A 24932-nucleotide genomic window follows, 5' to 3' on the forward strand; every position below is an offset into this window, starting at 1 on the left:
TCCCCCAATCCCTCCTCTACCTCCCAACCTGGCCTGGTTGCTCCTCAGACACACTGCGCTTGCTCGCTACCTCAGGGCCTTTGTACACCCCAAATCTTTTGCCCATTTTTAAACTGGGTTTGGTTGGCTGTTACTGAGTTGCAAGAGTTCTTAGTAGACGTCGGATACAAGTTGTTAGATATATATTTTGCAAATATTTTTACAACTCTATTGCTCCTCGTGTGGCAATTATTATTGTTACTCTTCAGGCATTATCGTTATTACTATAATTAAGGGATATGGACCCAACTCTCTAAGGGCCAGACCCCGCCGTGCTTTCAAGGACCTTCCAGCTTTGGAGCGCACAGGGTACTCAGACTGAAGGTGGTGACTGCATAGACCTCACTGAGGGCAACAGGTCGTAGTCAGGGAACAGAGACTTTTATCACAACGACTTCTGGGGGCAGAGCAGACGAACCGAAACGCAGAGAATGAGCGCAGCGACAGCTAGCCGCCCCCACCCACGTGGGACGGGGGAGACGCACGCACGCGCCCACCCGCGAACAGAGACCGCCCCTCTTCCGGGACGGCGCCGACTGCGCGCGCAGCCCCTGCGGCGGCCAACCGCCGCTTAACGGCCGGCCCCGCCCCGCCGCGCGCGCATGTTTCCAGAGAGAGGCGGGGCCGGGGGGCGCGCCGCAGCACGTGCGCGGGGGCGGGGCGCGCCGCGGGCGGGGCGGGGCGGCGCGTGCGCAGAGGGCGCGAATGAGAAGGCGGGAAAAGACGAGATGGAGCGACAGGGAGTAGGCGGCGCTGGTTTTCTTCGCGCGGGCGGCGGTCGGGCGGACGGGCGGGGAACGGCCGGGATCTCGGGCTTCCCGGCTCACCCGCTTGTCCCCTGCCCCCGGGGCCTCCCCTCGCCCCGTTGGGCTCCGATTTCCTGACTGACCGTCGGGCCCTGACTGACAGCCGGCGGCGTGAAGGACGCGCTGATGGCGGGGCCCAAGGGACAGACCCCCGCGCCTGGCGCGTGGCGGGCCGCGGAAAGCGCGGCTCAGAGCCTGCGCCGCCCCGTGCCGTTCCTTCCTGGTCTCCTGCCCCTTCTTGCTCCAGGGCCTCGAGCCGTTAGCAGCACGGCCCGGGTCCCTGGCGCCCCTGCCCCCATCCCGGTCCCCGGCGCCCCTGCCCCCATCCCGGTCCCCGGCGCCCCGGTCCCCATCCCGGTCCCCGGCGCCCCGGCCCCCACCCCGGCCCCCGGCCCTAGCCCCCGGGGCGGCCCAGCCTCCGCGGCCTCTGAGGCGCTGGCTGTGCCGCAGGTGGACGCGCCGCCCGCCGAGGGCCCGGAGCGGGAGCCGCGGCCGAGCGTGGAGAGCCGGGAGCCGCCGCAGGCCGAGGAGGGCCGCGAGGAGGAGGCCGGCCGCGAGCCCAGGTGAGCGTCTCCCCGGAGCCCGCCGGCTCCGCGTCCCGGGGCATCTCGCGTGGCCGGGCGGCTCGGAGCGCGGGGACACGGCTGGAGCCGATGCTCCTGGGGGAGAGACAACCTGAACGGCGGCCCCGCGGGCGTCGGGGGCGCGACGTGCGCCGGAAAAACGGCGAGAGCGGCAGGTGGCCCCTGGGGGCGGAGGTCAGGGGAGCCGCGAGGACAGGGAGCACCGTGCCGGAGCAGCTCGAGCGGGAAGGAGCCGGTGGGACGGACGGGCGCCGGGGCTCCGGGTGAGCGGTGCCCCGGGAGGGTGGAGCGGGCGAGAAGGCTCCCCTGGGCCGCCGCCGCGCTGTCTGCCTGCCCCTGCAGAGCCCCTCACGGAGCGCGGGCCGGACTGCAGCGCTGAGAGCGCCTCTGGCTGCGTGCGGGAGTCGGGGCAGCAGGGGGCTGGGGCAGCAGGGAGGAGTCAGAGCTGCAGGGAGGAGTCGGATGAGCAGGGGGCCGGGGCAGCAGGGAGGAGTCGCAGCGGCGGGGAGGAGTGGGAGCAGCAGCGGGCTGGGGAAGCAGGGAGAAGTCTGAGCAGCAAGGAGAAGTGGGAGCAGCAGAGGGCTGGGAAAGCAGGGAGGAGTGGGAGCAGCGGGTAGGAGTGGGAGGAGCAGAGGGCTGGGGCAACAGGGAGGAGTGGGAGCAGCAGGTAGGAGTGGGAGGAGCAGAGGGCTGGGGCAGCAGCTGGCCTGGACCCCCTGCGTGCGGAGCGGCTCTGACGCTGGGTGGGTCTGTGGAGCCGGTGAGAGTCTGCATGGATGTGCGGAGCCACAACTGACAGAAACTGCTCGTGGATCAGATGTTGCAGAGAAAGAGCAGCGTTTGGAGTGACCCCCCAAAAGTTTCTGTCGTGCACATTTGCTTCTTCACCAACAGCTTATTGAGGGTCTGGCCAGGCTCTGTTTCAGACGCTGGGGACACTGCCGGGAGCAGAGCAGAAGTCCTGCCCCCTCGGAGCTGACTTTCACCCGTGATCTGCACTTAGGGTCCCTCCACGTCTTTCCATGGCGGATCGCTCATTTCTTTTTAGCGCTGAGTAATACTCCTTTGTCGGGATGGACCACAGTTTATTCATCGACCCACCTGCTGAGGCTTGTCTTGGTTGCTTCCCCGTTTTGGCAGTCATGAATAAAGCTGCATAAACATTCATGGCAGCTTTCCATGTGGGTGTCCGTTTTCAGCTCCTATAGGCAGATACCAAGGGGCACGACTGCTGGATGGTGTCTAAGAGTGAGTGTAGTCTTGTAAGAAACCACAGCTGGGGGCCAGCCCGGTGGCACAGTGGTTAAGTGTGCACGTTCTACTTTGGTAGCCGGGGGTTCGCCGGTTCGGATCCCGGGTGCGGACATGGCACCACTTGGCACGCCATGCTTCTTGCCCTGAGCCTCAGTCTTCAGGGTTCACCACGTTGTCACATGTCTCGACTTCGTTCCCCTGTGTGGCTGAGTAATATTCCGCAGTATAGCCCCACCACATGTTATTCATCTTTTCATCTGTCGATGGCCATGTGACTTGTTTCCGCTTTTTGGACATTGTGAGTAATACTGCTGTGAACATCCACGTGCGAGTTTAGGTGTGGACGTACGTTTTCATTCCTCTTGTGGATACCTAGGAGGGGAATTGCCGAGTCAGACAGTGACATGTTCAGGTTGCTGCTTTGTGTCGGTGGGAGGGGGCATGAGTGGACGTGCGGAGATCAGGTGGGGGCTCCTGGGGGCGTGGCATCCATCAGGGCAGGTGGAGAGCCGCTCTGTGGGGTAGGGGCCAGTTAGTGTGGCATGAGGACGCAGGCAAGCCGAGGACGACTCCTGGCCGGTGTGCTCACAAGACAGTGAGAGGGCCGGCGGGGCAGGCACTGTGATGGAGAGCGGGGCTACCCTGGCTGCTGGTCTGCTGTGGTGTGCTGCAGCTGGCTCCTGCCAGCGCACGAGAGCCAGTCGTATACCTCTCTTCCCAGCCGGCCAGTTAGCGGCTTCATGTTGGAAGCTTGAAATTGGCTTTTGTGGGAGTCTTTGGATCATGGAAATTGGCAAACACTGCAAATGAGGGCTTTTTTTCTCCCTCACAGAGAGCCAGTTGCTAAATGCTCACCAGCACACCACTGCTCCCTGCTTTCTGGCTTGGGGTGGTTTCCAGTAGGTGGTGGTTTCGCTGGCGGAGGTGAGGGCACAAGGTTCATTTTGCCCTTGTTGAATTTGAAGTGGCCGGGGACATGCACATGAACGTGTCCAGGGTACAGTAGGACTTTCTGACCCAGGAGTCAGGGTGGAGCGAGGGGCTGGAGATGGCATTGTGGGAGTCACTGTTTGAGTGGCAGCTGTGGGGTGAATGAGCTCACCTCGGGACAGGGCCCTGAGGACTCCGGGCATAAAGCCAGCTTCCCCGACCTCCCACATTCCTCGGTTGTAAAGCAAGCCACCAGGAGGGATGGTTTCCAGGTGTGTGCCCTCAGTTGGAGACCAGAAAAAAGAAGGAAATGACTGAATACGTTTGCTGGATAACATCTTCCTGCAAATAGCATCTTTAGACCCAGATCTAAGTGGTGAAGAGATACAGACAATCGCAAATCATTTAGAGACTTTAAGGAGTTCCACAAGAGCTTTGGGCCGAAAAACAGATGGATCAGAACCAGTGCAAGGGCCAGTTAATAGATCCAGTGGCAGACACTCAGCGACATGATTAAAATGTGAACACATTTCGGGAGAGAGAAGCAGAGGGTGAGGAAGGGGCTCGGCAGCTCCGGTTCCAGCCTTCCCCCTTCCTGCCTGTACTTCAGCCAGACATCGTTTTGCCCAAGCGCCAGGGATTCTGTTGTGTTCCTCCTCGAATATTTGATTAGCTTGCCTCCCCTCCCGGGACTGCCGCCTGCGGTGGTCATAAGTGGCTGGCGGATTGTTTACTTGTATATCCGTTAGAGGCTGTGGAGGGAGGGCCCCACCGGCGGGCGGCTCTGGCTCGCATGCCTGCCAATCACAGCTTTACCTGGAGCGAACAGATGGTCTCTTCGCTTAGACCCATTTCCTCTGCCGCTCCTGGGCCCCCTGCCAGCCTGGGCCCTGCTCGGGAACACTGTCCTAATCCTCGCAGCCAAATTAGGGACTCCTCAGAAGCACAGACCGTAATAGATGAGTGCAGTGATGTGTTCACAGCCCCTACCCCGGCCCCCACTGCCTGACCCCTGAGCAGGCCACGCACACCGGCCTGCTGTGTTGGGCCGACTTCCATTCCCTGGCCTACATCCAGGGTTCGGCAACAGAAGCAGGCCCGGAACCGGGAAGCCAGCGGAGAGGACACTGTGTGTTTTGTTTGTTAAAGTTAATTGGTGAATGCAGGCCCAGGGAAGCCTGTGATTCATTAGCATCCTGATTAATATGCAGCTGCTGAGTATTAAGAAAAATGAAATGGAAAGGAATAAATCCCCAAAGGAGAGGTTGGAAAAATTCAAGAGGCTCTCTGCAGACATCTGAGGCGGGCCCTTTGTCCCATGACGAAATTTGAATGAGCTGAGTTCAAGTGATTTTTCACCATTTGCATAGCTGCCATGAAGCCCCGTTCCAGCCTCATCCCTCGAGCCTGGGAGAGGAGCGGCTTTGAACCCGTAGCAGCTCAAGCAGGTTGTGAGCAAGTACACAAAAGAAGCACCTGGTTATAGCACTGACTTTAATTTCATGCTGCTTCCACTGTCAACGAGGCAGCGGTGGGTACAAGGAGGCTGGTGAGCAGGAAGGTTACAGTGGGCTGCGGCAGCAGTTCGCTGACTTAGGTGTTGGGAGAGCATCTGTGCCGCCTGTGGGATGGGTAGAAGGCAGTCCCCACCCTGAGTGTGCATGCCCTGCTGGGAGCCAACGGGTGTAAACCCTTGCAGCACTGCAATTAGTAAGCGAAGGTGTGGTGGGGGTGCCCTGGCCAAAGCTCTGAAGGTGGCCTCGTGAAGTGGGCAGAAAGGGAAAGTCATTTCAGCCAAAGGCTGATGGGCTTGGTGAAATCCTGGAAGGTTCCAAATTGCTGGGAGTGGAGGGTGGAAAGAGAAGGTGGAGGCCAGGGCCCTGGAAGGCCTTGTGTGCTGCTGGGAAATTCACTTGATCCTGCGGCTGGCGCGGGCTCTCGTGGGCTGTGGAGCAGGAGTGGGATGTCACATTGTAGTTCTCAGGTCACTAGGGCCCAGGTAAGAAATGAGAGGCCTGAGGTCGCAAAGGGTTAGGTGGGGAGGTCAAGATCGATTTGAGAGAGGTTAAGATTTCGTGAGAGGATATGGAGGGACAGGGAGAAGCCGGGCTCCAAGCTGACTGCTAAGTATCTGGCTTGGGAACCGCATGGCTTTTGGTGTCATTCACTGAGCAGAGAGGGAGGATGAGGTTGGGTGGGGGAAGATGACCATGTTGGTGTGCAGATGCAGAGTTGAGATGCCTCTGGGACAGCTATGTGCAGAGGGCCCAGATACCGTTGGGTATGCCTTTGGGAGCTCAGGAGAGAGGCGTGGGCTGGGGATGATAAGTTTGGGGGTCGTGGAAGTGTGGCTGGTAATGAAAGGCCTGGCTAGCCACTCATTCATATATTCCACGCACCTCTTTTACTCTTCCCATGAGGGGCAGGTACTGGAGACAGCAAAACATCTTTTTACGAGAATGCTCAGGGAGTCTTTGGCTGGTCTGTCGTTTGCTGGCTGATAGGAGTCTTTGCTATAACACCTGTGTCAGTCAGAGGCATTGGACACAGCATCCTGCCTTGGAGGCAGATGAATTTTCGTGCTTTGTGTGAAGCCAGAGGAATGAGGAATAGATGGGAGAGAAGGTGTCCTTCATTCATTCAACAAACAGTGGAGGGCTTGCTATGTGCTAGGTGCTAGGAATGTGGAGATAAATGGGACACAGCCCCCTGGGGAGATAGGGATGTGAACAGTGACAAGCACATCGGTGGCTTCTCAGAGGAGGCAGTGGCCTGGGCTGGCTCTCACAGGTCAAGTGAGAGAGCAAGCAGAAAGGCCCCGAGGGAAGAGCTGGTCAGGAATACACTGAGGGCTCCCGAGAACTCTGTGCAGATGAAAGCTCCAGCCCCCAGGCCCTGGAGCGCGGAGGTTCTGTGCTTGCATCCCAAGCTGGAGGAAGAGCTCAGGCAGTCGGGAGAAAGCCAAGAAAAATAATTTTATGGACAAAGCATCCAAAAGCAAGATAGAATTTTCTAAGTAATCAGTGCCTGGCTTGCAGTCACGGCAGACTTTACTGTTGTGTGTGCGCTGGTGTGCTCAGGAACCACTGCGTTGACACCTCTGAGTCTCAGCCGTTCAGAGCTGGAAGGACCTCAGAGGATGAGGATGAAACTGAGGACGCAGGGGGAAACAGGACACGGGCTGGGAGTCAGGCCAGCTGGGTGCCACCCCCAGCTCTGCTACAGACTGGCCGGGGATCCTAGCACAGTGTCTGGCAGCTGGGAAGTGCTTACAGATCAGACAGCACAGAGAAACAGCCAAAAAATAAAATAAAATGAAGCTTACCTTAAACATTCCATCTTAAAATAAAACACAAGTGGGTCTGCTGATCAGATTGCAACTTCTTTTTGGCATAAACCTCATTCATAATGCATTACCCACAATTTCCAGTTTTGTGTTTTTAGAGCAGAGCAAAAACTTATAGCCTGACAAGGCGATCTGTGTGCAGAATCCTAGATTTTCACCATCTTTGCCTAAATCTATAGTTGTCTCCCCCATACCAGATTTAATAGTTATGTCTTATTAGACTTACCTTTATTCATTCAATTTTGCTTTATTAGCCAGCTGTCATTTCTTTGCCATTTCACTGGCTAACCTGATATTTAATTCAATTACATGATTATAGTCACACATATAGTGTAGGACAAATGTAACTCTTGTGTGTTTAAAATTTTTTTTTTAACATAACTAACTCTTGACAGGCCACCTCACCTGGTGGAGCAGAGGCATGCAGCTACACTGGCCCTAGGTGGTCTGCGCGCTGCGGGCACCACCCAGCAGGGACAGAGAGCGAAGGAAAGGGATGCAGCAGGCTGGTGACAGGAAGGTCCACCTCAGAAGCATCTATATGTTTATAAATGGTGTCATTGACACTGTCTCAAAGCAGCACATTGGTGTAATAAAACGGCTGTGGGTTCTGGAGTTGGGCAGGTCTCCTTGTGGAACTGTGGGCACATTTTGTGTGTGCCTCTGGGTCTGTTTTCTCAGTTATAAAATGGGGGTGCCAGCACTGCCCCTCAGGGTGGGGTGTGAATGAACTAACTGAGTATCTCCTCGGTTGTGCCCCCAGCAGACAGCTGGTTCAGGGCAGCGCTCTCGGGGTGTCTGGCGCTGACCTCACTTTCCTGTACTTTCAGAAGTCAGGTCTCTAGCCCCTCTGTCGCCACCTCCAGTGCCAACCGCCCGCTGCTGATGCTGGAAGGGAAGTCAGGACCCTACTTTTCCTCTCTGGACTCGAGCATTGACATCCTGAAGAAGAGGGCCCAGGAGCTGATCGAAAACATCAACGAGAGCAGGCAGAAGGACCATGCACTCATGACCAACTTCAGGGACAGCCTCAAGATCAAGGTGACAGATCCCCCCCAACACTGTGAAGCCCCAGCAGGGGAGGGGGTGTCCTTATGTAAAAGGTGAAAGGGGAGGGAATGAACCCCTGCTGAGTATCTGTTAGGTTCCCCGATGCTAAGCGACTTGCGTACAGGACCTCATTTTCCCCTACAACGATCCTGCAGAGACTGGACCCATTTTATAGATGGGAAAAGTAAGGTTCGGAAGTAATTGCCCGACTGAGAGCCAGGATGAGGAGCCAAGGTCCATCTGCACCGCAGCCCAGCCCTCTTATTTCACGCCAGGGCCAATGGCTGTGGAGCAGGGGTGGAGGCAAAGCCAGTGTTATCACACCCACTTCTCCCCTGGATGTCGAATGGTCTGTGATGGGAAAGTAGGCTCCTCGACATGGCTGGGGCTTCTGTCTAACAAAGTCTGATGTCATGTTCAGGCCCCACATTAACGATTGTCCCCGATGCTTCAGAAGGCATAATGGACCCTGTGAGTGGGACAGCTGGATTCCACACGTCATTTCAATGACAGACTGACTTCTCCCCCTCCCCAGCCCTACCAGTACACACCCTGGTACAGCATAGAAATAGAGAAAAGCGTAACATTAGCAGAAAATATATAAAAACATTCCTACCATCCCACCACCAGAGGCCACTTTGTTGCATGTTTTCTTCTAGTCTCTGGTGTGTACCTTCTTCCTAATCTGGTTAAGCTTATACTATATACATAATTTTGCATCTTGCTTTAAAAAAAAATTAACATAGAGGCAATTACACCTCTAGTCACTAGAGCTGTTTTTACCAGTTTTATAAGACAAATTACAGAAATCTTAGAGAGCCACTTAGAACAAAGGTGTTGTGAGGTCTCTTGTTTGATTTCCCAAGAACATGTCTTATTCTTGAAAAGGTTTCGGACCTGACCGAGAAGCTGGAGGAGAGGATGTATCAGATTTATAATCACCACAACAAGCTCATTCAGGACAAGCTCCAAGAGTTCACCCAGAAAATGGCAAAGATCAGCCATTTGGAAACAGAGCTCAAACAAGTGTGCCACAGCGTGGAGACTGTGTATAAAGACCTGTGCGTGCAGCCGGAGGTATGACCACACTCGCGGGGCGCACCGGAGGAGGGAGGGTTGGACCGGCTAAGAGGGAAGGAAGGCGACAGAAACCAAGGACGCTGGCACCGGCGCCCCGCCCTGAACCCCACACCGCCACAATCACCGCAGAGGCCTCGGCGTGCTCGCCATCTCGCTTGTGGCCCCTGTAACATGGTGTGTCTGAGCTGAAAAGCCAGCTTGCTATTTCCCACAGCTGTGTGGTCAGCTCTGTGGTGACAGAAAGGACAAAGTTCCCTCTGCCCACAGCCCTGAGCCCCGGGCTGTGCCTCACCTGGGTATAGTTATTACAGCAGAGCCCAGGACTCAGATGTGGGCCAGTCTCTGGGAGCGGGGGGAGATCCCGGCCACATCCCAGCGCCTCGCAGCCCCCACACGCGTTCATTTTTCCTGTGACTGGAACAACTTCTCGGTGGTTACAAGTAAATGAGGCCAGCGCTGCGGGGCAGACACACAGACCCTTTATTACTCTCTCTCCCCCTCGTTGTGCTCCAACATCCGGCATAAGGCACTCACCCCCAGATGGGGGGTCAAGGGGGCGCACAGGGAACTCCTGGTGGGTGGGGGGAGTTTGCTGGGTCAGACACCAGGTGGGTCTCACAGTTGGTCCGTGTCCTGCCTTCCCTCTCCCTGCCCCCTCATCACGAGAAGCTCCTGCACCAAGGTGAGTGGAGTCCGTTCCCATCCACGGGTAAAAGCGGATTGAGAAGCTCGGTACAGAGTCCCATCTTCTTTCTAAGGAGCACACTTGAATGATTCAAAAGGGGAGTTTGGATATTTGAGAATCAGCGTCTCTCGCTTCCCACCATACACACTGGCTCCCCCTGCCGCCTCCCTTAAGGCACAGAGCATGGTATCTCCCAGGAAGGCCGGGCGCCGTGGGCTCACTTGCTGGCGGTGAACGCCTGGATGCCTGTGATGGCCCTTCCGAGGATGAGAGCATGAATGTCATGAGTGCCTGCACGGAAGAAAGGCAGAGTCGGCGTGGAGTTCTAAGTTCCGTCTCATGTTCCCTGCAGGCCGCTGCTTCGGAGGAAGAACAGACCCACAAAGATGGCGAATGCTGACAGTGGCTGGCAGTCACCTCTGAGTGACAGCCACCAAGAGAAAGCTCTGAGGCCACTGTTCGGGCCAGGCTGAGAATATTGTTTTTCAGAGTTCTGTAATGCATCTTGGCCCAAAAAAACCCAATGCTCCTTGTGCCAGACCCAAAACTACGGCGAGTCCAGCCTCCACCATGAGCCCAGTTTCAGGCCTCCCACAGATTCCCCCACCCCAACCCCGCACAGTTCATTAAACGTTTGACTTTCAACCAGCCATGCTTCCTTCCCAGGGAGGCGGAGAGCTGATGAGCAGGAAACACGTCAGGCCCTTGCTCACCCGCGGGGGGCGGGGGGCGGGAAAGCAAACAGTGACAATCGCTCCGCCCAGCTGATGGCCCCGGCCCGAAGCTGCCAGCACACCCCACATCCCCTGCCTGTGCATCTGGGGAACACTTTACAGTCCTCAGTGCTCTTGTTTGCTCCTCCTCAGCTTCAGGGCTGGAAGGCAGAGATTACAGCCTCCCTTTTACGGAGCAAAGTAACTGGGGGGCTGGCCCGGTGGCTAAGGTCACACACTCTGCTTCAACAGCCCAGGTTTCGCAGGTTCTAATCCCAGGCGTGGACCTACACACCACTTGTCAGCCATGCCGTGGCAGCACCCCACATACAAAATAGAGGGAGATTGGCACAGATGTTAGCCCAGCACCAATCTTCCTCACAAAACAAAAAACAAAAACCTGTCTACTTCCTAAAATGCAAATCTGACCCCATCACTCCCCTGTGTAAAACTATCTGAAGGCCCCCTCTGCTTGTCCTCAGGGTCATTCCCACACCTGTAGGAACCCCCACCCTCACCCCTTTCTCTTGCTGTTTCTGGAATGTTCCATCCAGAATAGCACACAGAAGTTATTTCACTGTCTCTACCCAGGGAGCTCCTACATCTCCCTCAAGCCCTAATGTGGTCCCATTTCCTTCCTAAGAGATGGAGCGCCTGCCTCCTCTTGCATCCCCCTCTATTTCTGCCTGGCTCCCACTGAATTGTACATTTTTTCTTTTTAGTTATCTTTTTCCACGTCTGTCCGCCCATGAGGCAAGGGGTTCTGGGCCCCATCAAATCATAACTAGGTGCCAGGTATAGACACCACAGCCTGCAAATGATTCACTTTTTTCTCCTAATGTAAGCTGGAGTGGTGACTGCTGTGTGAGCTGCATCTGCCAGCTTGCTGGGCGCCATGCCCCACTCTGGGCATGCCCAAGGAGGCCATAAGCAGGCTGGGGGACACCCCTCCTCCCGAGCATCATGGGGAAGAGGGCCAAGAGCATTTCACTTCCTCATCCCAGTGGGAACCGCTCCAGATGAGGGACATGGGGGGACTTACCCCATGTCGCACGGCCAGTTGGTGACAGCTGGGAGTAGAACTTGGCCTGTTCCCCACCCCCCTCACTGCCCCTCTTCCCCAGACAGTGAGGCTGCTGTGACCCCCACCCCAGAGATTCGGCCCCACCTTCATAGGTGTTCACAGCCTCCAGGTTCATGGCGTGCCGGATCACGTGATACTCGTCAGAAATGCCATTCCCCCCTAGCATGTCTCGGGCCTGCCGCGCGATGTCCAGGGCCTTCCCACAGTTATTCCTCTTCAGCAGGGAGATCATTTCTGGCGTGGCCCTGGGAGCGGCACAGACGTGTAACAAGTGTTAGGTTACAAAGAACTGACCCCACTCTAGGCTCCCAGCATCCCTGCGCCCTGGCAAAGCCAGCCAGGGGGAGGGTTCCCCGCATCACAGTCACAGCAGCAGACACTGTGCTTCCAGTGCGGGACAAGGGATGGGCCCGGGCCCATCAACGCCAGAAGGGATGGCTCCCTGGGGGCCACCAGGCAGGAAGGACCTCTCTCCCCAGGGCCAGCTGCCACCATGCCCAGGAGGGGCACAGGGTCCTCCTGCCACACGCAGCTGCCCCGCCCCCACACACAGCCCCTACTTGTCCTGATCCTTCAAGCGGCCGAGCTGCAGGCAGGCGTGAAGGCCCAGCGTGATCTCAGTGAGCATGTCCGCCAGCTTCTTCTGAATCAGCTGGTTCCTGGCCAATGGGACGCCAAACTGGATTCTGGGCAGGCAAGGTCAGGGTAAGTGCGGGAGTGTGGGGAAAGCAGGCCCCAGTCCTGGCCCAGGAAGGCTTCCAAGCTGCCTCAGCGCCCCTGGCCCCCCAAAATGGCCTGGCCTGGCCTGGGCTTGGCCCCCTCCCTGCTTAGAAGCACTTCCTCAGCCATTTCACAGAGGGGAATTTCAGTCTGGCAGGCGGGGGTGGGGAGTCCCTGTGGGATAATGAATGCAACCTGAGGCCCCACCCCCAGGAGACCTCAGGGCAGCCCCCACACACCTGTCCAGGGTGTACTGCCGGGCCGTGTGCAGACAGAACTCGGCGGCTCCAAGCACGCCCCAGGTGATACCGTAGCGGGCGTTGTTGAGGCAGCCGAAGGGACCCTGTGGAGTTGACAGGGGCCTCGGCCCCCAGGAGGAGCTGAGAGGCCCCATGCAGAACCAGCTCTAAAGTAGGGGCAAGCCCCCTCCCCAGGCACCCAGACACAAGTCAGCCTAAACAGGGCTCAGGGCGGCCCTGGCACCAAGGCTCCTGCACAGCAGGTCTCACTCAGTGCCTGCTCCCTCTTGGTTTGCACACAGCGCTACCCGGGCTGGGGGCCGGCATGTAGGGGCCGATGTAGGGAGACAGGAAGATGCACCTGCCCAAAGGACTAAGCTGGGTGACGCCCAGCTGTGTCCTGGGCAGAGCCAGCACGAGTGAGGTGGTCACCAAATGGGGCAGTTTCTGCACATCCGTGAGCCAGGCAGAGCCTCCGAATCACCGCTGTGTGGGCTCCACAAGCACAGGGACCACGTCTGCCTGGTTCCCGGCACGAGGCCTGCCCAAGAAAGGCGAAGCAGCGGGTGACCTGATACCAGTTCCCAAGGTGGCCGCTGCTCACCGCCAGCCCGGACGCGTTGGGCAACACGTTCTCCTCCGGCACCTCCACGTCGTCCATGACGATCAGGCCCGTGGCCGAGGCCCGGAGGGAGAACTTGCCCTCGATCTTGGGGGCCGACAGGCCCCGCATCCCCTTCTCCAGCAGGAAGCCCCGAATGCGGCCGTCTTCGCACCGAGCCCACACCACAAACAGGTCGGCCACAGGTGAGTTGGTGATCCTGGAGGTGGGACAGGCAGTGAGGGGTCTGGCCCCCGCCCCCCGCCCCTGGCCACCCGCCTGAGGTGTCAGGCCCTCACCAGGTCTTGGTTCCATTGAGGGTGTAGCTCCTGCCTGAGGGGTTGTGGCGGGCTCTGGTCTCCAGGCTGCCAGGGTCGCTGCCGTGGTTGGGTTCTGTGAGCCCGAAGCAGCCCAGGAGCTCCCCCTTGGCTGCAAGCACGAGACAGGGTCATGGCTGTTTGTCCCCCATTCCTCCCCCAACTGAACACTGTCAGCCTCTCCACCGAGCCAGGCCAAGCAGATCCGGCCCTGCCTTCACCGCACTCTCAGGTGGTGAGGGGACAGGTCTTCCCCAGGCCATAGTCACAATGCCCTGATGAGGAGGGGCCCCGCAAGAGGCAGGAAGGAGTCAACCAAGCTGTCTTTAAGGGCAGTGAAAGGGCAGAAGGAGGTTTAGAGAAGAGCAGTGGATGTGCAAAGGCCCAGCAGTACATTTGGAGAATTCCAAGTAGCTGAGTCTGGCTGGAGAGGAGCAGTCAAGAGAGTGGCCAGAGATGAGGTGGGAAGGTCAGCAGAGCCTGCTCATGCGCGGCCTCATGGACCCAGGCAGGAAGCGAAGACTTTGAACTTTGGGTGGGGCTGAGGGAGCACAGAGAGCAAATCAAGAGGGAGACGGTGGTGCTCAGACAGGGGCAGAGTCAAGAGAGACCTAGGAGGGGACGGGCAGGGTCAGATGTGGGGTGAAGCTCAGGGTCTGGCAGGAGGTCTGAAGGGCCACTGGTGCTATCCTTGAGATGGGGACAGAAGACAGGCTCGGGAGAGCCCCACCCTAGACTGCTGGGACTGTCTTCCTTCGAGCAGGCCCCACAGGCAGCCGCTCACCCAGCCGGGGCAGGTACTTCTGCTGCTGCTCCTCGCTGCCGTAGGCGTAGATAGGGTACATGACGAGGGAGGACTGGACACTCATCGCCGACCTGTAGCCACTATCCACCCGCTCCAGCTCTCGGGCCAGCAGCCCATAGGCGACCGAGGAGACTCCAGCACAGCCATGCCCTGGTGGGGGGAGGGGAGATGGGGCAATGGGGGCCAAAGCTCTGTCCTGCTGGGACCAGTGAGTCCTCAGGCCGGAGAGAGTGCTACATAGGGGCGCCCAACGAGGCACCAAGCTGGCCCTAGCTTGAGGGTTTATTCATTTCATCCCCACAGCCGCTTTCAGATGGAGGGGTAACAGCCTCACTTTACAGACTGGGAAACCGAGGCTCAGGGAAAGGTAGGGGCTTTCCAGGACACAGTGGGGGCTGCAGAGTATGCAGAGACTTGTCCCTACCTTTAATGGTGGGGCCCAGCACACCGAGCTCCCCCATCTCCAAGATGATCTCCCGGTGAAAAACTGCAAAGGGACAGATGCCCAAGTTCAGGCCCAGCTCTAGCCCACTGGATCCCCACCCCAGGGACAGAGGAGCCCAAAGGCCGGCTAATGCAGGCAGGGCTGGAGTGCAGGGTGGAGGGTGCGGCCCGCCTGGGCACCTTCGTTGCGATTGGCCAGCAGGATGCGGGGCATGAGGCGCTCCTGGCAGTAGGTGCGGAAGGTGTCCCTGATGGCGATCTCATCCGCTGTCAGCTGCTCCTCCAGCACCAGCGGGTCCCTCCAGTCAAACTCCGGACGCGAGGCTGGGGCAGGGGGCGGGGGTCGGGGCTCGACTCAGCGCTGCCCACTCGACCATCTTGCCCTCCTCTCCCGGAATCCTCAGCCCCACCCCTCCACCCCCATCTCGCTCCCAACAAATGTGGGCTGCAAACAGGACTGACGAGGCGACTTCCTCCGGGAAACTCACTGCTTCACCGCCTCTGAACCTGGCCACGGCCCTGCCTACCCGCCCGCGCAGCCCTCGGACTCCGGGACAGAACCCACCCGGGGCAGACAGACAGCTGGACAAGGACTGCGGACGCACAGCGCGACGAGGGGGCCTTACATTTGGCCGGTCGGCTCTGTGTCTTCCCGCCCTTCTCTGCAAACACAGGACGGGAAGGTCACCCGAGAACGTTTCAGCGCCTCCACCTGCTCCCGCCCCACCCGCCTGGCCCGGCACTGACCGGTCTGCGCCGCCGCCGAGCCCCAGGCGCGCAGGGCGCGCAGGCCGGGTCTGCGGCTCAGCAGTCGCACGGAGACGCCTCTCAGAGCCATGTGGGCAGCGGCCGGGCGCGCGGAGCAACTACCGCCGACCTGGAGGGGTGGGGGCGTCAGAGCGGAGCGGCTCCCACCCGCAACCCGGCCACGGCGCCCCCACCCCCGCTCACCGCGCAGCCCGCGGCGCCGCTGACCGTAGGCCTTTGACCTGGAGCTGGGGTGGGCGGAGCGGAGGCCGGATGGGGCTTCTCATTGGCTCGTCCTAGGACCGGCCCCCTCACGGCTCTGCCTGTTTAAAAGGGCCACGGCATCCGGGCCCGCGGGGACGGGCGCGCCCCGGCCGAGGCTGGGTTAGCCAGTTTAAGGAGCAGAACAGGAAAGGGCGGAAGGCGCGAGCGCCAATCCGATTGGCCAGCTGTAGTCCTGCCCTGATTGGCCCTAGAAGGGGGCTCGGCCCACTCTTGGTTGGTCAGTTTCGAGGGGCGAGACCAGAGGGATTTTGAGTTAAAGAAAGAAACTGAGCCTCGAGAAAAATGAGTCCCGGAACCCAGGAGGCCAGACCTCCAGGTCTCCTTTGACGGGGTGCTGCGTGTGAGGGGAGGAGGTGGCCTCTGGTGGGCGATCTCTGTCCAACCTGTCTGCTAGTCTGTCCCAGGAAGCGCCTGTAGCCACGTGTGATCGGGTGTGTGACTTGGTGTGATCCCGCGTGCTACGTGATTCTGTGCATCTCTGTGTGTGATCGTGCCTGACTGTGTATCTGTATGTGGGTGGGACTGACTGTGCCTGTGACGTTGTGGGCTGTTGACTGTGGGTGGTTGCGTGCCTGCGTAACTGTCTGCGACCGTGTAAGTGTGGCTGTGTCTTTGTGGTTTCTTGTCTGTGTAATTGCAGCGTGTAATGGTATTCTGTGTGATCGTGCGTCTGTGTGTTTGACTCTGTGCTTGATGGTTTTCCCTCTAGATGTAGCTGTTATCTTTGTGATAATATGACTGGATATTTCTGTGCACGTCTGTGTGATTGTGCGTATCTATATATGTCTGTGATTTGGTCTGTGTGCAATTGTGTGTGATTGTGTGCCTGAGTGTGACATGCGTATATGCCTGAGTGAGTGGCTGTGCTCACCTATGTTGCTTTTATGAGCGTTCGTGTGGTGTGCATTTGAATCTGGGTGCATCACGCTTGACCATCTCTGTATCTGGAAATCACACATCTACCATGACCCGCCCATTTCCCAGTTGGAGAAAGTAAGGCCGAGAAAGAAGGCCGGTTTTGCTTTAGGTCACAGCAGGCCAGGTGTAGAGCAGGGACCAGAACGAGATCCGGACCTCTTGATTCCCAGGACAGGCCCTTGCCTGCCCACCCGGGAACACCTCTCCCCACTCTGGGTGGCTGTGTGTGTAGCGTGCTCTGCCTCACACATCGTCTCTGAGTGTGATGGGAGTCACTGTGGGGTTGTGTCTGAATGTGATCACTAGCCTACACATCCCCAAATACCTGGGACCTGGGTGTCCCTAGATGCTTCCACTTTCTGAGCCTCTCTTGACCTTATTATCCAAATAAAATGGTGTGAACCCTCCTCCTCACACAGCAGGGAGTCTGTCACCGCCCTGCAATGTCTGGGAGTCTGCATAGCTCTTGTTCTTCTGGACACCTCCCCTCCTGGAGCCACTGGCCCCTCTCTTTTGCCCCTTCCTTTCCCCAAAGCTCTCTCCCCTGCCCTGGAGCTGGTTGGAGTTCTCTGATGCTCAGGGAGTGTCGCAGGGTGAGGACAGCATACACACTAGGAAACCCAAATGGAGGCTCGGGCCTTGATGCCCTGGGAAGTCCATCATCCTCCTGGCTACAGGCTCCCAGGGGCCTTATCTCCCAGCCAAATGCCCTCTCTCTCTAGACCCTAATCCTCTTGCCTCACCTTTCAGAGCCAGACATGCCTGTTTCATGCCTCATCCTTAACCAGAAGATCTCTCCCTAAGACAGACTCTGCTCTCCTCTCTAGGAAACCTCTCTAACTCCCACCATTTTGTTTTGTTGAAGGGAAATTCACATAACATAAAGTGAACCATTTAAAGTGAACCATTCAGGGGCTGGCCCTGTGGCTGAGTGGTTAAGTTCATGTGCTCTGCTTTGGTGGCCCAGGGTTTTGCCAGTTTGGATCCTGGGCACAGACGTGGCACCGCTCATCAGGCCACGCTGAGGCGGCATCTCACATGCCACAACCAGAAGGACCTACAGCTAGAATATACAATTATGTACTGGGTGGCTTTAGGGAGAAAAAGAAGAAGAAGAAAAGAAAGAGGAAGATTGGCAACAGATGTTAGCTCAGGTGCCAATTTTTAAATAAATAAAGAAACAAAGTGAACAATTCAGGGGCCAGCCCAGTGGTGTAGTGGTTAAGTTTGCGCACTCTGCTTCAGCAGCCTGAGGGTTCGTGGGTTCGGATCCCAGGCATGGATCTATGTACTGCTCATCAAGCCATGCTGCGGCCGCATCCCACATACAAAATAGAGGAAGATTGGCACAGATGTTAGCTCAGCAACAGTCTTCCTCAGCAAAAAGTAAATAAATAAATAAACAATTCATGGCATTGACATTCACAATGCTGTGCAATCACAACCTCCCTCTAGTTCCAGAACATTTCCATTACCCTAAAAGGGGACCTTGTCCCCACGAGCAGTCACACACCATTCCCTCCTCCCCGGCCCCTGGCCACCATCAACCTTTGTGTCTGTGTGGATTCGCCTGTTCTGGGCATTTCACATAGATGGAATCATATAATATGTGATCTTCCCTACTGGCTTCTTCTCACTCAGCATGTTTTTAAGGTTCATCCACATTGTAATATGTATTAGAACATCATTCCTTTTAATAGCTGGACAATATTCCACTGCATGGATGGACCACATTGTATTTATCTGCTCATCTGTTAATAGACGTCTGGGTTGTTTCCTCCTTTTGGCGATGATTGTAACTAATGCTGCTATGAACATTGGTGTACAAGCATTTGTTCGAGTCCCTGCTTTCAATTCTTCTGGGTATAAACCTAGGAGTGAAATCGCTGGGGCATATGGTAACTCTTGTTCAAGTTTGTGAATGCTTAACTTTTTGTAAAATCGTCAGACTTTTTCATAGTAGCTGCCCAATTTTACATTCGCATCAGCAGTGTACAAGGTTCCAATTTCTCCACGTCCTTGCCAACCCTTCTTGTTTCCTGTTTTCTTACTATAGCCATCCTAGTGGGTGTATTGAGCTGAGTTTTACATCAGTTTTTGCTCCCTCCCGCTTTGTGGCACATGATCATTGTTTGTCTTTTTGAGTAAGGCATTTGTGGCACACGAGCTTTGTGTGTCTGTGTCTGGGCGAGGTTGTGTGCCTTACACTGTCAGGGTGCTTCACTCCATGGGGGCGTGGTTGTCTGCATTTGACTGGGTGCACCCCCTACGGTTGGGCCTTGGTAGCTGTGCAACTGTGTAACTAGATAATTACACACTGTGGCAGTGACAGGGGGCGTGACTATGTAAGGCTGTAAGTTTATAGGGTGCTGTGTGCGGTTGTGCCTGATGTATAGCTGTGTACATTACCACATCATTGTGTGTTCATGAACGGTTGTGTGCAGCCATGTTTTACGCTTTTGTGTCTGAGGCTACATCCGTGTTTGATGGGGTTGGGTGGCTGCATCTTCTCTAGTCCTGTGACAACACATCCAGGAGTCTCTGTGTGTCTGTGTGGTTGTGTGACTGGGTGTGAGTGGGTGACTGTGTGTGATTGTGTCAGTGACTGTCTGTGTGATGATGAATTCAGTGTCTGAGGGACTGTGCCTATAACACTGTGGAACCAACGTAGTGTATGATCGTGTGTCTGTGCACATTCTATATGATGCAGACATGCAATTATGTGTACAGACACTACACGGTCTGTGTGACTGAGGGACCAGGAATTGGTGTCGCTCTGTAGTTGCATACTGTGTGTGTGACTATGGACTATGTGTCTGTGATGTGTGTCCATGCTGTCCCTCATCCTGGGCTCCCAGGGCACCACAGTGAAGACCCCTGGTGCAGAATCTCAGATCCCTCCCCAATGTGGGGCAGAACTCAGGCAGCAGCCAGGCCCAGCGCAGGGGTCGGTGCGGGTCTCCTGCAGGTCAGGCACTTCCTGTGGCCTGATCCAACGGGCCCATCCCACCCAGCTGAGGGTGTCACTCCCCTCCCCAGCCCCATCGTACTGGAGCAGCTGTAGGGGTGCCAGCCTCAGCCTCCACACAGCCCCACTCCCTGTGGTGCCCCGGGGAGGACCCAGGGCAGACAGTGGCAGCTGACTGGCAGGGCTCCCTCCCACCACTCCAGGTTCAGACCTTGGGAGCTCAAAACCCAGGCAATTTCAAGCCCAGCTGACGTGAAGCCCCAGCCCCCCACCCTCTGGAGACAGAGCTTTGGCTGTTCTGGGCCCCCACCTGATAGCAGCCTCTGACATCTGGGGTGTCTGATAACGCTTGGCCTGGCAGGGAGTTCATGCCAAGTCCCGCCATCGGCACGGTTGCTGCTGTTTATTGGGGAGGGGGAGGGCTGCAGGGCCCCCGTCAGGGGGAGAGGGGGTCTCAAAGCCCCTTCCCAGAATCCCATTCTGCCTGTCACCCCTTCTCCAGGAAGGTAACTGAGAACAGGACCCCAGGACTCTCCCTCTTGGGGGACCCAGTGCCTCACTTTACCCAACACCTGAGCCCCCAGCCCCTGAACATCTGACTTGGCCTTGCACACGGGTCAGTCTGTAAGGCCCAGCCCCAAACAGGCTGAGGCGAGGTCTGTTCCCCAGAAACACTGACCCCCCCCTTGCCTGCCCCTTATCAGGGGCCGCAGCCAATCAGCTGAGGGCAGAGAGGAGCCCTCCAAGGGGCCACTGGAGCCTCAGAGCCCACGAGGCCGCCAAGGGAGAGGAGGCCTGAAGCCCGTGGTGGGCACCAGCCAGCCATGGCTGCAGCTGAGACCGCCCTGCCTTCCATCAGCACGCTGACCGCCCTGGGTCCCTTCCCGGACACACAGGAGGACTTCCTCAAGGTGGGGCCCGGCAGGGTCTGAGTGGGCCGCCGGGGGTCCTGGGCTGTGGTCACAGAGCTTGGGGGTCAGGGCTCCATCCTTCCCTGGAATCCAGACACCTGGCCAGGGCTGGCGCTCCTCAGGCCAGGCCAGGGGTCTGAGCTTGCTCTAAACCTTATTGCTGTGTAGTAGAAAACTGAGGCCGGGAGCCGAACACCTTGGGGGGCTAAGCTCAGTGAGACAACGCTGGATATCGGAGGGAAACAGCAAATGTGTCTCAGGGACATCCGAGAATTAATCTTGGGAATCCTCTTGTTGGGGGTGAGGGGGATTGTGGGGGGAAACTGAGGCAAGGCTGGGTCCCTTCAGCCTTCCATTCTTGCCTCTGCCACCCCTTCCCCCATGCTTGACTGTGGCTCCAGATAATGTCAGTCTTATCTCCTGTCTCCAGCTAGACCCAGTCGCCCTCTGTCCTGGGGGGTTGGAGCGGGAGGCAGTGTGAGGGAGTGGGACAGACTGACGCGACAGACAAGCAAACAAGACCCCTTTGCGGAGCCTCTGGCCAGCCTGCCCCCCGCAGGGCATCCGGCCCCCTCGTCTCTAGGCAGGTACCCCGCTGTTCACTGAAGCCTCACGCTACCGGCTCCCTCCCGCAGTGGTGGCGCTCTGAGGAGGTGCAGGACTTGGGCCCAGGGCCCCCCGACCCCACCGGGCCGCCCCTCCACGTGAGGCCGGAGTCGGAGGACATGCGCGGAGAGGACGAAGACGACGAGAGGGACGCGGCCACCGCCTGGGACCTGGATCTCCTCCTCAACAACTTCCCGTGCGCAGAGCCCCAAACGTGCGCTCCAGCACCGGGGGAAACCCTCGGGGCGCAATTCCCGCCGCCGCCGCCGCCGGAGACTCTGGGGGCGTACGCAAGTGGCCTGGGGCTGGTGGCTGGGCTCTTGGGTCCCGAGGAGCACCCGGGCTGGGCACGCCCGGCCCCGAGAGCCCCGGCCCCCGACGCCTTCATGGGCCCAGCCCTGGTCCCGGCCCCCGAACCCAAGGGGCTGCCGCTGCAGCCGGTGTACCCGGGGCCGGGGGTGGGTTCCTCCGGCAGCTACTTCCCGCGGACCGAGCTTCCAGTGCCGACCGCGCCGGGGGCCCCGTACGGGCTGCTGCCCGGGTACCCCGCGCTGTACCCGGCGCCCCAGTACCAAGGGCACTTCCAGCTCTTCCGCGGGCTCCCGGCTCCCGCGCCCGGCCCCGCCGCGCCCCCCTCCTTCCTGAGTTGTCTGGGACCCGGGACGGCGGGTGCGGGACTCGGGGGGACCGCTGGAGACCCGAGAGGCACCCCGGAGGCGGCGCCATCCAAGCGCAGCCGGCGCTCGTGGGCGCGCAAGAGGCAGGCGGCGCACACGTGCACGTACCCGGGCTGCGGCAAGAGCTACACCAAGAGCTCGCACCTGAAGGCGCATCTGCGCACGCACACCGGTGAGGGCGCGGGGCGGGGCGGGGCGGGGCGGGGCGGGGCGGGATCTGAGCACGGCGAGCGGCCCGGGAGGCGGAAACCAGGAGCGAGAGGAGGGGCGAGAGGCGGAGACGCGGCACAGGGGCGTGCCCGTGAAGCCAGGGGTGGGGCTGCAGCAGAGTCCCGGGGCAAGGGGCGGGCAGAGGGAGCCGGCAGCAGCCCTGGAACCTCAGGAGCGGGGCCACCGGACAGGCTGCGGTGCGGGACGGGGTGGGTGCAGAGAAAGGACCTGAAGAACCTGGGGAGCGTTTCGGGGAACTGACGGGTAAGTCCTGGGCCAGGGACAGGCTGAGGACCAGCAAGCCTGGCAGGTGGCGTAGGAGGGCGGGGCTGGAGGAGAGACTGTGGAGAGGACAAGCTTAGAATGCCAGGATCTGAGCCAAAGACACTGGGTTCGGGTTTGGGACAAGCGGAGGGCGGAGTTAGGGGCTCAGGGGCTCAGGTGCGGTAGCTGGGAGTATAAAGCGTGGACGGCTTGGCTTGGAGGTGGGGCCAGGCTGTAGGGGGCGTGGCTGAGGCTCAGGAGGCCAGGCAGGGACAGAGTCAGTTTCCCAGGCCCAGTTGGAGAGGACCGGGCCCAAAGGTAGAGGCAGGTCCTGGAGGGCAGGGGGAATAGCTGGGGAACAGAGGAGGAGGGTGGGCATAGGAGGAGAAGCCGGGTCGCAAAGAGCCCAAAGAGACAGGAGCGGGGCCGTGGGATAGAGGCGGGGAGGAGGAGGGGTGAGGCTTACTCTTCGGGGTCCGCCCAGAGGGTGGGGCGCTGTGTACAGACCGGTGCGGGGCCGCAGGGGAAGGAGCCAGGCGTAGCCGAGGGAGAGCGTAATCACCGGGGACGGGGCCTAGGACGCCAGATGTATTTCGAGGCTCAAGGCCAGGGCCAGGATTGGGCAGCAGCTGGAGGGTCCCCTGGTTCAAGGGAGGGGCTGGGACACAGGGCAGGGTCAAAGGACGAGGGTGGGACGTCTTTAGGACGCAGGGGCAGGGTACCAGGGCACAGGAAGTGGGGCGAGTGGGGTAGGGGAGGCCACTTGGGCCCAGGAAATGAGAACGATCGTGGCTCCAGATGCAGGTACAGGAGAAGGATGGGGGGTCGCAGAGCAGGACCTGGGTGCAGATTCAGGACCCTCCCCTGGGAGTGAGCGCCTCCTTAAATTTTGTGTCCTAGCCGCCTCACTTGCCCCACCCTGGTCCCAGCCAAGGCGGAGCAAAGGAGTGCAGCCAGATAGGGGGATGGAGCCGAGGGGAGGAGTGGGGCGGACAGGGGCGCTCACGGCTTCCTCGGTCCCCAGGGGAGAAGCCATACGCCTGCACGTGGGACGGCTGCGGGTGGAGGTTCGCGCGCTCTGACGAGCTGACCCGCCACTACCGGAAGCACACCGGACAGCGCCCCTTCCGCTGCCAGCTCTGCCCCCGAGCTTTTTCGCGCTCCGATCATCTGGCCTTGCACATGAAGCGTCACCTTTGAGCCTGGCACTTGGACTTTCCCGGGGACTGAGGATGGAACAAGAGTGGATCCACGCAGGGGGGTTTTTCCCTGTGCTGGACCCTCGCCCAGACTCGCAGCCCCACAGATCCACTGAAATCAAGGCTGGCCCCCAGACAGACCTAGGGGAGCCTCCAACAGAAGTTCCCACACATTTCCTCAGCCACAGGGAGCCACACGGAGACGTCCGATGGTCACGCAGACCCAGGGAGACAGACCTCCAAGTAAACGGACTCGGATGGACACTCTGACATGTTGGACAGAGAGACCCTCAGAGAGCTGGACCCTTAAACCAGCTCACAGGCGGCCTGGGACAGCGGGAGGGCGTGTGGGGTGAGGCTTCCCAGAGACTCTGGGTCTAGGAGGGGGCTTCGCACCGTGACTTCTGAAGCTTGGCACAGTGGCTGGCATCTGCTGCGAATGGTTATAAGGGTCCTGTAAAAATGCTCCTCCCAGATGAAATTTCAGCGTTGGCCTGACTTTGTGGGTTTTGGGTGCTGGAAATTGGGAGGAAGGTGTACCCCCAGAAGTGATATTGGGGAGCCATACACACCCTCACACCCTCATCTCCTAAACCTCAGTGACCCCCCTTGGGCATTGCAAACCTTGCCACCCTCTCCCCCCCCCCCCCAAGATCAGGCTGCATCGTCCTTGTTTCCTGCCTTGAACCTGTGGGGGATAAGAATTGGCCAGCCCAAAATGTCTCTTTCTGGTTACAGACAAAAGACTCTGAAAGAAACTTTGACCTCCCCCCTATAACTGCCTAAAAGGATTTAAGATGGGAGGCCTGTCCCCGGGACAGCCCGTCACCACAGATAACTGGGTACCCTAGACTGTGAGCATCCTCGCTGAGCCCACTCTGATCAAAGTTCTGTTTACCAAACATTTGCTTTTCCATCTCCATGTGAACTGCCTTCCTCCCCTTTGAAGCCCCAACCCCCGCCACACACACCCTCCTTTTGTCTTTAGCTGAAGATGGTATTTAAGGTGGCATCTTTGGCCATTCTGGCGAGTTGCTCTGTTTTCCTGGGTCTCTCCCATGTATACACGTTATAAAGCTTTGTTAGATTTTCTCCTGTTATTCTGTCTCATGTCAATTTAATTCTTAGACCAACCAGAAGGCCCTAGAAGGTAGAGGAATTGTCTTCCTCGCCTACAACCCCAGGGACACTCATAGGGACCATTTCTCTCCATTTTAGAGCCCTCAGCCTGGCCCCAGAGTCCTACACCCTTTGTCTTGTCATGATCCCAAGCAATCTCTTGGCTAGCTCAGGAGGACCCTGGGAAAACATGCAGAATGAAAAGGGAGAGAGTCAGAATCACAAGCGACCCTTGAGAGAGCTGGTGTCACCAGAGCTGGCTGTAAGGCAGGAAGGGAAATAACCCGAATTTGCTGTGACCCAGAAGCAGGTGGAGGACCGGAGTCCGGAG

The 24932-nt window shown here is 58.4% G+C and overlaps 3 protein-coding genes across 12 annotated transcripts; 2 read left to right on the top strand and 1 right to left on the bottom strand.

Moving 5' to 3' along the window:
• The first annotated feature begins 698 nt into the window (after positions 1-698).
• Positions 699-10419, top strand: SYCE2 (synaptonemal complex central element protein 2). 6 transcript variants are annotated; one of them, XM_070623581.1, is made up of 5 exons: positions 699-782; positions 1296-1408; positions 7790-8000; positions 8898-9086; positions 10127-10419. In XM_070623581.1, the coding sequence occupies exons 1-5, from the start codon at positions 768-770 to the stop codon at positions 10172-10174; spliced, it is 576 nt and encodes a 191-aa protein (XP_070479682.1). In that variant the 5' UTR covers positions 699-767; the 3' UTR covers positions 10175-10419. The 6 variants fall into 6 exon arrangements, with proteins under 6 accessions (XP_070479682.1, XP_070479683.1, XP_070479684.1 ...); XM_070623582.1 differs by having other exon boundaries at positions 7793-8000; XM_070623583.1 differs by having other exon boundaries at positions 7826-8000.
• GCDH (glutaryl-CoA dehydrogenase) lies at positions 9547-16211 on the bottom strand. 5 transcript variants are annotated; one of them, XM_008507261.2, is made up of 13 exons: positions 15673-16211; positions 15445-15574; positions 15324-15359; positions 14878-15021; positions 14678-14740; positions 14233-14403; positions 13431-13560; positions 13135-13351; positions 12531-12634; positions 12132-12257; positions 11656-11816; positions 9996-10065; positions 9547-9854 (listed from the first exon to the last, which is right to left on the bottom strand). In XM_008507261.2, exons 2-13 carry the CDS (start codon positions 15533-15535, stop codon positions 9749-9751), a joined length of 1419 nt encoding a protein of 472 aa, XP_008505483.2. In that variant the 5' UTR covers positions 15536-15574; positions 15673-16211; the 3' UTR covers positions 9547-9748. The 5 variants fall into 5 exon arrangements, with proteins under 5 accessions (XP_008505483.2, XP_008505482.2, XP_070479676.1 ...); XM_008507260.2 differs by having other exon boundaries at positions 15649-15862; XM_070623575.1 differs by having other exon boundaries at positions 15263-15359; positions 15649-15703.
• Positions 16212-20324: 4113 nt separating this feature from the next.
• Positions 20325-24582, top strand: KLF1 (KLF transcription factor 1). The gene is made up of 3 exons (XM_070623577.1): positions 20325-20526; positions 21162-21981; positions 23308-24582. The coding sequence occupies exons 1-3, from the start codon at positions 20440-20442 to the stop codon at positions 23481-23483; spliced, it is 1083 nt and encodes a 360-aa protein (XP_070479678.1). The 5' UTR covers positions 20325-20439; the 3' UTR covers positions 23484-24582.
• Positions 24583-24932: the final 350 nt, after the last annotated feature.

The sequence above is a fragment of the Equus przewalskii genome, chromosome 6 (genome assembly GCF_037783145.1).
Source record: "Equus przewalskii isolate Varuska chromosome 6, EquPr2, whole genome shotgun sequence".
Lineage (NCBI taxonomy): Eukaryota > Metazoa > Chordata > Mammalia > Perissodactyla > Equidae > Equus > Equus przewalskii.